Here is a 10,390-nt window from a genome sequence, read left to right on the forward strand (position 1 = left end):
AGTTGTGGAATTGTTTTCTGCAGAGGGCTGTAGATATTGGGTCATTAAGTATGTTCAAGGCTCAAATAGACAGTTTTTGTTAATCAGTAAGGGAATCAAAGGTATGGAGATGAGGTAATGGATTTGAGGATTATTATATCAATCAGTCATTATTTCATTGACTGGTGGAGCAGACTCGATGAACCCAAAGGTCTACTTATGCTCCTACATTTTATAATCTTATGGTAGGAGTTGGAGTGGAGTTGTTGGTGGTATAGCATATGAGGTACGTGCAATGCCTTGGCGATGAGGACGGTGGCATAATGGACTCATAATCCAAAGTAAGGGAATACAAAATGAACAGTAAGACTCTCAGAAGCACAGAAATTCCAGAGTGATCTTGGGGTACATGTCCAAAGATCCCTGAAGGCAAAAGGACAGGTGGATTCGGTGGTTCAGACGGCATATAGGATACTTGCCTTTATTAGCTGAGGCATTGAAGGTAAGAGCAGGGAGATTATGATGGTTCATTCAGAATATTTTTTCTGGTTCTGGTCGCCACACTAAATGAAGGATGTGGTAGAGGTGTTTCTTTGGAGCAGAGAAAGCTAAGGGGGAGATATGATATGGCTCTATAAGATTACAAAGGGCAAGGACAGGGTAAGGAGCAGCTCTTCCCCTTGATGAAGGTTCAATCAGGAGAGGGCATAGTTTTAAGGTAAGGGGCAGGAGATTCAGAGGGGATTTGAGAAAAAACCTTTTTCACCCAAAGGGTGGTAGAAATCTGGAATGAACTGCCTGGGAATGTAGTCGAGGCCAGAAACCTTATAATCTTGAAAAATATTTGGATGAGGACTTGCAATATCATAACATTCAAGTATACAGGACAAGTCCAGGAAAACAGGATAAATGTGACTTTAGTGGTAGTTATTGCCGGTGCAGACTCAATTGGCCAGAGTCTTTTCTATGCGGTATGCCTGTATAACTCTAGGAAATTTACCAGGTTGTTAGCTGGGCTGGAGCATTTCAGCTATGAGAAATGACTGTTACACCGGAGCATTTTCCTTTGAGCAGAGAAGTTTGAGGCTGGATATGGACCTGATTGAAGTGTACAAAATTATGAGAGTCATTAATATGAAGAAACGTTTCTTAAACTCTTTCCTCTTAGTAGAGGGGCCAATAACCAGGGGGGATAGATTCAATGTCGGGAGCAAGAGATTTAGAAGGGATATGAGTAAAGAATATTTAACCCAAGTGTGGTCTCACTGCCTAAGGGAGTGGCAGAGGCGGGAACTCTCACAACATTTAAGAAGAATTTGCAGGAACACCTGAAATGCCACAGCATACAAGGCATCAATTCTGTACAACTGTGTACAATTTTAGTCGCCACAATACTGAAAAGATGTTGATGCATTGGAAAAGGTGCAGAGGAGATTTACCAGGTTTTTGCCCGGTTTGGAGGAAATGGATTACGAAGAAAGTTTGAATAAACTTGCATTGTTTTCATTAGAACTTCAGAGCATGAAAGGGACCTGATAAAGGTTTACAAAATTAGGACAGGTTTAGATAAAGTGGCTAGTCAGAATCTTTTCCCAGGGTTGGAGGGACAATTACTCCGGGGCATGGGTTGAAAGTGAGAGGGGAAAGTTTAAAAGAGATGTAAGGCATATTCAGAGCATGAAAGGGACCTGATAAAGGTTTACAAAATTAGGACAGGTTTAGATAAAGTGGCTAGTCAGAATCTTTTCCCAGGGTTGGAGGGACAATTACTCCGGGGCATGGGTTGAAAGTGAGAGGGGAAAGTTTAAGAGAGATGTAAGGCATATGTTTTTAACCCGAAGGGTGGTGAATGCCTGGAAACGTGCTGCCGAGGAGGTGGTGAAAGCAGGTTCTATAATAATATTCAAGAGACATCTGGATAGGCAGGGAATAGAGGGATATGGACAATGTAGAGGCAAAATAATTATTTTAAGGAAGCATCTGAGTTGGACCACGGAAAGATCCGCTGACCACAGGCGGGATTTTCCTATTTCTCGGCGATGACAGCCAGAAAATCCTGCCCGAGGTCAACAGACCTTCTATGTTCCATCCCTCACCCACTCTGATTCCTGAGGCGGGCGAGATGGTGAAATTCCAGTCATGTACATGTCTTTCATGTTACAGAGGGAGGCGATTTGTTCCGTCAGGCCTGTGGCGACCCTCGTATTCTTTCCCCATGGAACCTCTATTTTATTTTTAAGTACTTTCCTAATTCTCTTTTGAAAGTTACTATTGCCAAAGATGAGCAGGTTAGGTTACTTGGCCATGCTAAATTGTCCCTTAGTGTCCCCCTGACACTAAGGGACAATACCTGGGATTGCGAGGGTTGTGATCGGTGTAGGCTCGATGGGCTGAATGACCTCCTCTGCTTTGTAGGGATTCTATGATTCTCTGAATCTGCTTCCTCTCTGGGGTAGGTTAATCAATTTTTAACTTGATATTCACAAAGAACACCACAACAATGCGAACAGGTCAGCAAATATTTACTGGATACCAACAAACTACAACACATCTCACTCTATGTGGTATACATTCATAAATACAGAACAAGCATTGTTGAGTTACATTCCTTATCCATTGAAATCTTGAAATATGAGATCAAAGCATTTATTGACTGAAAGAGAAAGGATCATTTATATGTTTTGGTGTAACCGTTACGAATGTCCCTCAGAATTTTTAAGAGAGCACTCTACCCATCAAATGCTTTTTTGTATTTATCTCTGGTTTTAGCAGTATTATATAACATTTAGGAGCGAAAATACAGAACAGTAAACCAAAGCTAGATGCCAAAATAGCAAACACTTCCACAGCTACAGTAAACTTGCCAGGGGAGCTGACATAAGCTGGAATGAATGAGATCCAAACGGCGCAGAATATAAGCATACTAAATGTGATGTATTTAGCCTCATTGAAACTATCCGGCAAATTCCGAGCTAGAAATGCAACAACAAAGCAAACAGCGGACAGGCAGCCGATGTAGCCAAGGACGCAATAAAATGCTATTTCAGATCCCACATCACACTCCAGAATGATGACTTCCTGAAAATATTTGGAGTTCCTGACAGGAAAGGGCGGCGCTGCCGTTAGCCAGGCGATGCAGATTAAGCACTGTACCAGGGTAAGGCTAAACACAGTCAGACGTTGCTGTACGGGACCAAAGAGCCTGGCCACGTTACTGCTGGGAAGTTTCGCCTGAAATGCCATCACCACCACAATGGTTTTCCCCAAAACACAGGAAACGCAGAGGACGAAAATGATACCAAACATTGTGTGGCGTAACATACAAGACCATCCCGAGGGTTGGCCGATGAATGCAAGGGAACACAGAAAACAGAGCGTCAGTGCGAAGAGGAGAAGGAAGCTGAGCTCCGAATTATTGGCTTTCACGATTGGAGTGTCTTTGTAAAACAAGAAAATGCCGCCAACACTCGCCGTGATGGAAGCTCCAACCAACGCGATTGCGGTCAAAACAATTCCCATGATATCCTCAAATGAAAGATAGTCAACTTTCTTCTCCAAGCACCGATCTTGCTGTGCGCTGGGCCAGGACTCGCTGGGGCACTTTAAACAATCAATTGAATCTTGAAAGTGGAAACAGGAATTAGATTTGACAAAAACGGAAATTTGAGAAGAATGCAGCAAAATGATAGCTGTCTAAAGAGAAAACGCTGGAAAATCTCAGCAGGTCTGGCAGCATCTGTAAGGAGAGAAATTAACTCTGTCCTCGCCTTACAGATGCTGCCAGACCTGCTGAGATTTTCCGGCCTTTTCTCTTTTGGTTTCAGATTCCAGCGTCCGCAGTAATTTGCTTTTATGATTGATGTCTACACTCACTTGTGGTGTTACTCATTTCTCCTTCCGCACACTGTATGCAGTCAAAACAACAAATCGGCTGTCCCTTCCGAGCAGCTTTCCTCGTTCCGGGTAAGCAACTGTCGGAACAAATTGAACGAGGGACCTGTTGGCAAATATATGAGGGTGATAAACAGTCAGTTCTACTTCTCACCAATAACATGTTCTTCCTTCATTCGGAGTCTGTGTGACATGCATATTGCAACAGGACGCACAAACCTCTTGAAAAACTCCTGGGAAATACGACTTGAACATATTGTGGGGTAGGCTTAACTGTGCGATAAGACTCATAGGCCTTTGCGAAATCATAGAATCATACAGTGCAGTAGCAACCCTTCGGCCATTGAGTCTGTATCGACACACGACAAACACTTGACCTCCCACCTAACCTATTTACCAGCGCGTCTTACATCTCTCCCAATCCTACACTCATTGAAACCACTTAGTTTACACTATGGACACCTGTATATCTGCACCCTTGATTTCCCTGTCTCTTCATTCTGTTGGTCATTTCTCTATTTTGCGTGTACTGTACATCCTTAGGGCGGCACGGTAGCACAGTGGTTAGCACTGCTGCTTCACAGCTCCAGGGACCTGGGTTCGATTCCTGGCTTGGGTCACTGTCTGTGTGGAGTTTGCACATTCTCCTCGTGTCTGCGTGGGTTTCCTCCGGGTGCTCCAGTTTCCTCCCACAGCCCAAAGATGTGCAGGTTAGATTGATTGACCATGCTAAAATTGCCCCTTAGTGTCCTGAGATGTGGAGGTTAGAGGGATCAGTGGGTAAAAATATCCAGGAATATGGGGGTAGTTCCTGGGTAGGATTATGGTCGGTACAGACTCGATGGGCCGAATGGTCTGTCTCTGTACTGTAGGGATTCTATGATTCTTTCATCTCTCAAAATGTCCTGTTTTAAAATTCTTGGCGTTTCTTCAATATTTTCAATTATTTTCTCGACCTGAGAGAGTACAGATGAGTCAAAATCCCTGGTTGCCGCTATATGAATGAAAGACTATCCATTTTCAAGATCATTCCCATTCTATTGAATAATCAGATATTCCACTGGGCTGCGGCAATTTTCCCAATTCCCCTCCCCTGAGTCACTTTTTTGCGTTCTGTTACACCTACACAGCTGTGCACATCCATCACACAACTCAAATCTTCAGAAGTTTCCTGCACGGTCTCTAATGTGTACCTAACCAATAGTTGCCTATTCCTATCCTCTGTTTCACTGTCTCTCTGTGATAGCGGTTTTGGTTCTGTTTATACTTAGTGTTCCTTAAAATTATCCGAAAGCAGTTGCATCGCCTTGTCTTATTCCTGCGCCTCTCTGAGATAATTCATCAAACTAGTGGTGTAGTAGAAATACTTACAGGCAGTGAGATGGTGATGGAGTCGATACTGAGAAACTATTTGGTCCGCCGGACAATCGAACACGTGGGGAGATAATATTAAAATTAATGCTATAGGCCAGTTAGAATAGAATCAGGAAGCTCGTTTTTACAGACAAAGGGTAGCACAAATCTGGAATTCTCTCCCCAAAGTGCTGTGGATATTTGGAAAATTTGAGCATTCATGTTCGAAAAGAAACCAGATTTGGTCTATCAGGGATTTGGAACTGAGGTGAGTAACTGGCATTAAGATGCAGGTCAGCCGACCGAATTGATGGTGGCAGACACCAGGGACTGAAGGGCTCCTCCAGTATCTGTGTTCGTAAGTTGCACGCACATACAGATTCACACACACAGTTGCGCACACATGCTCACACACACTAACATTCATTCTCTCTCTCTCTCACACACACACGCGCTTGCAAACACACATTCACTCACACACACATTCACTCACATAATCACACACGCATTCATTCATTCTCACACATTCTGATACACACACATTCTCGTTTACTCACACACACTCTGTCACATACTCTCGCTCTCATACTCACACACACACACACACACACACATTCACACTCTCTCTCACACTACCTCTCAAACACTCTCTCACACGCTCTCAGTCCCTTACACACTCTCTCTCTCACACACACGCACTCTCTCTCACACACACTACCTCTCAAACACTCTCTCTTACACACTCTCTCTCGGTCCCTCACTCTCCCTCACACTACCTCTCAAACACTCTCTCTCTGACACACTCTCTCTCAGTCCCTCACTCTCTCACACACACGCACACACACTCACTCCCTCACAAACTCTCGTCTCACACATACACACTTACTCGCACTTACACACTCTCGCTCTCACACACTCACACACACACTCACACACTTCCTCGCTCTCTGACACACACTCTCGCACTCTCTGACACACACAAGGGCAGTGAACTTTCCAATTGAGTTGTTGTGCATCACTGCCGTCTTTAGAATTCATCATTTCTGGGTTAAAATTGCAGCCACCTTTTCACAGTTTACCTTGCTTTGGCCGCCGCTCCAAACAATAGCTCCTTCATTTATCATCACTTGTTTTCCTGGTGATGCAGATCCGTCATAGTGCCCGACTGTCAGAACAACGGCGGAGTCCTCACGGTTCAGCTGCCAGTTGACAATGTCATATGTTGCCACCGAGTCCCCGTTTTCGTCGAAATGCACCCTCTCTCCAATTTTAGTTGTGAAATTGACTGTTTGCATGTAATGCAAAAGCTTCGAAAAGAAAATAAACATTATACAAATCAACTGAGGATGCTTGCCCGCAGTGTTAATTTGCAACAGAATATTCCCGAGTTCTTTGTGCTGGACTTACCTGCCAAGGTTGAAAATTGGAAATACTTGCACAAGATCTATTGATAAATGGGCCTTTACCATCTTCACAAGAAAACATATTCTGAAGTGCATGGGCTACAGCATAAGTAGCTTCATAAACTTTATTGGTAACCCTCAGTTGAGTTGCATGTGTATAGGCGTTAGTCACCGTCTGTAGCTTCTCTCTTCCAGTGCATTGGTTGCTCTGAAGCGCAGGCGGGGAGTTCCCTGTGCCGTTTTCTATCATCCTCAGGCTACAGCTGAATGTTTTTTCCCAAAACTCTTCCACTATGGGATTGCCAGGGTAAGCGGAAGGATGGAGGCGCATTAAAAAGTCCTTAAATCCTGGGATATTCACTCCGCGGATCGCAATCCCGATCGCTCCAGTAACGAACCTTTTATTTTGATCTGGGGGGAGAAGAGAGGTTGCAATCCAGGCTTCACTCCCCACCCATTGTACGCCAGATACGTTCTGCCGTGCAATTTCCCTCAGGAGAATGGCCATATCCCTTTGAGCGAGAAAGGCCACCACAACCTTGGCGGTAGATGTCCGTATAATGTGGACAATGCGAAGCAGCTTTTCTTCCGGATCCGTCCTGTGGAAAGATTCGGAGAAAGCAATGCAAACTCCAAGCTTCTGGACAATCTCGGTGAACGCCTGCATTCCAAAATTACCGTAATCGTTGTCGCTTTTAACCGTCCCAATCCAAGTCCAGCCGAACCGTTTGACCAGTTGGGCTAAAGCTTTCGCCTGAAAGTAATCGCTTGGGATGGTTCTAAAGAAGGAAGGGAATGCTCTCCTGTTGCTGAGACAGGCGCAAGTGGCGAAATAGCTCACCTGGAAAGAGAAAAAAAGGGAACTAATACCTTGTAGAGAAAATTATAATCAAAAACTTGTATTTGTATAGCGCCTATCGTGATCTCAAGGTGTCCCATGTGCTTCGCCGCCATTTAAGTACCTTTGAAATGCAGTCACTATTGCAATGAAATCAACAATAAACTCTAATTAAATCATTACCTGCTTTTATTTTACTATTTCAAGGGATTATGTGTGGCATGGTGATACAGTGATTAGCACTGCGCCAGGGACCCAGGTTCGATTCCCATCTTAGGTCACTGTCTCGATAGAGTCTGCACGTTCTCCCCGTTTGCTACGGATGCTCCCAGTTTCGTCCCATAGTCTGAAAGACGTGCTGGTTCCATACATTTCTCATTGTAAATTCTCCCTGAACAGGCGCTAGAGTGTGGCGACTAGAGAATTTTCACAGTAACTTCATTGCAGTGTTAATGTAAGCCTATTTGTGATACTGATAAATAAACTTTAAAAACTAGCGAGGACACATTTGTTGTCCATCCTGAGTTGCCCTTAACAAGATGGTGGTGAGTCCCCTACTTGAACTACTGCAGTCGATGCGGTGTAGGTACACCACTGCTTGGGAGAGTGTTCCAGGATTTTGACCTAGCAACAGTAATGGAAGGGCGATATACATCCAAGCCAAGATGCTGTGTGGCTTGGAGGGCGACATACAGGTGCTGCTGCCCCTATGCGTCTGATGCTCTTGTGCTTCTAGGTGATGGAGATAGCGGATTGCCTCTTTCTGCACTATAGGTGTTCTATGATTCAATGGATTTATATGCTTAAGAATGGAAACCATTCCTTCCCATTCAGAGATAATCGTTTAACATTGTGATTCGGCATGGTGTGGAGATGCCGGGGTTGGACTGGGCTGGGCACAGTGAGAAGACTCACACCAGGTTAAAGTCCAACAGATTTATTTGGAATCAGGAGCTTTCGGGGCGTTGCTCCTTCATCACACACCTGAAGAAGGAGCAGCGCTCCAAAAGCTCGTGATTCCAAATAAACCAGTTGGACTTTAACCTAGTATTGTGAGACTTCGTATTGTAATTAGGATACAAATAATAACTGCAGGTTGGAGAAATGTGATTTGAAAAATTTGGCGTGGAACAAATTATTTTCCAACAGAAATTAGGGAAAAACGTTTTTCTTCAAACGGGAAGAAATAAGATCGTTGGCTAATGCTACAGCCTATGTATTAGTCTATATGCTGTCACTCCATGACCAGGGCACCAGACAAGTTTCAGGTCATTTACCGAATTACCTTAAAAATAACGGACAGTAAGATGGCAAAATTGCCTTACCATAGGGACCCTGAAAGGGCCGATTGACGCAGCTACCGCCAAAGACTGTGAGGACCCCGACTCGGCAACAATGGCTGGGACCAAGGAGGATTGTTCGCACGTTTGGTCTGAGGATACTGGTCCCTGACCGTTTACCAATTCGAAAGCAGCTTTAACAGAAAAATGAGGCAGATTGCAGGAATCGTAAATCTTGTAGCCCAGCGTAAGGTTCGGAAGGAGATCTGGGTTCTTGTTTATCTCTTCTATGGCGAAAATCATCGCCTGTATGAAACGGAGTGTTCGAAATTCAAAACTGCAGGACAGAAATATTTTCAGGATATGACTAATGTGAATTAATTGTTTCCGACCATTTTTGTTATTCACTCAGAATATAATCCACTTTGAAACTGGGTGATTGCACAAGACGGAGGAACTACTGTCTTTTCAATTAGATAAACCAACCTGCTCACTTGGCCAGGGAAAGAACGATAATATTGGGGGGGGAAAAAGAGCATTAGAATTCGCCCCGGTGTCCTGGTCAATATTTATCTATCAATTAGCTCCTTCATCACACACCTAACTAACTAACACGCCACTGTCTTAGTGGAATCCAGTTGTGGAACAGTGTACCGCGGAATCCTGAAGAAAACAACTAGATTGGGTGGGCCTTGCTGTGGCCCAGAATCCTCATGAGATGTTGAGAGTTTTGTATTGTAGAATTCTTACTGTCCTGAAACTCATCCCTCAGCGTGCAGCCTGTAGGAAAGACACCGAGCAGACCATCAATGAACGGTTTAACTTTGTAAAATCGGAGCGTGCTGTTCAAAATCTGGAAGACAAAATCGCCTGTGGGCAGGTAGAGGAAGTCATTTCATAGGCTGAGAATGAACTTTCTCTGGCATATAAAATGGCCAAGTGGAAAACTTGGGAACCATTAATAGAAGAAGCTCCTCACAATCAATGGAAATGGACACTTTAAACTCATGTTTGCTTCATTTCGCAACCCATATTGTCCGTTCTGTCAATTCTAACCTGTATACATATTAAGATGAATTCCCGAAGCATTACAAAACTAACCGAGTCTTTTTTTTGTGGAACAAGTGACCCCACTTCAAAAGTATTCCATTGGCCTCAATACATTTCGGGAGAAGCTTAGATTTTGCAAAGCTATGATTTTTTTCGATATCAGTGGAGAATGACCCCTCCCATAACATGTGGATCGCCTGTTCCTATTTGAAGTTGTGGTGTTTTACCGCAAGCAAGGCTGCGATTTCGAGGAAGCTGTCATTTGAGAACTCTGGGTGGGACTAATGGCTAGAGCGATATTGACAGGAGTTTGGCAAGAGTAGAACTGCCCTTCCCGATTCTGACTGGGGGTCTAATTTGAAGATTGGGACCACAAGATGATCAAAGAAAGAGTGAGAAAGTCTTCAAAAAAGAAATCAAAGAGTTGCAGAAATATCTGTGTTCGGTCTTCGTCCTAAATCCAGCTCTAGATAAAAACCGTGAAAATAAATTTAAAGAGAATTTCAGATATTCTAAATTCTAACAGTTGGAACGCACTCTGATTTGTTTTTATGGAAATGATCTTAACACATAGCGATGCTCTCACTGGCCATCTC

General features: G+C 43.8%; 1 protein-coding gene and 1 pseudogene across 1 annotated transcript; one reads left to right on the forward strand and one right to left on the reverse strand.

Moving 5' to 3' along the window:
* Positions 1-2,694: 2,694 nt before the first annotated feature.
* On the reverse strand, positions 2,695-9,062 carry LOC145341567 (extracellular calcium-sensing receptor-like). The gene is made up of 5 exons (XM_080186542.1): positions 8,790-9,062; positions 6,631-7,467; positions 6,303-6,530; positions 3,853-3,976; positions 2,695-3,599 (listed from the first exon to the last, which is right to left on the reverse strand). Exons 1-5 carry the CDS (start codon positions 9,045-9,047, stop codon positions 2,695-2,697), a joined length of 2,352 nt encoding a protein of 783 aa, XP_080042668.1. The 5' UTR covers positions 9,048-9,062.
* On the forward strand, positions 9,055-9,747 carry LOC145341270 (NADH dehydrogenase [ubiquinone] 1 alpha subcomplex subunit 5 pseudogene; annotated as a pseudogene).
* The last annotated feature ends 643 nt before the right edge of the window (positions 9,748-10,390 follow it).

This window comes from Carcharhinus amblyrhynchos, chromosome 3 (assembly GCF_965287045.1).
Source record: "Carcharhinus amblyrhynchos chromosome 3, sCarAmb.v2.hapA, whole genome shotgun sequence".
Taxonomy (NCBI): domain Eukaryota; kingdom Metazoa; phylum Chordata; class Chondrichthyes; order Carcharhiniformes; family Carcharhinidae; genus Carcharhinus; species Carcharhinus amblyrhynchos.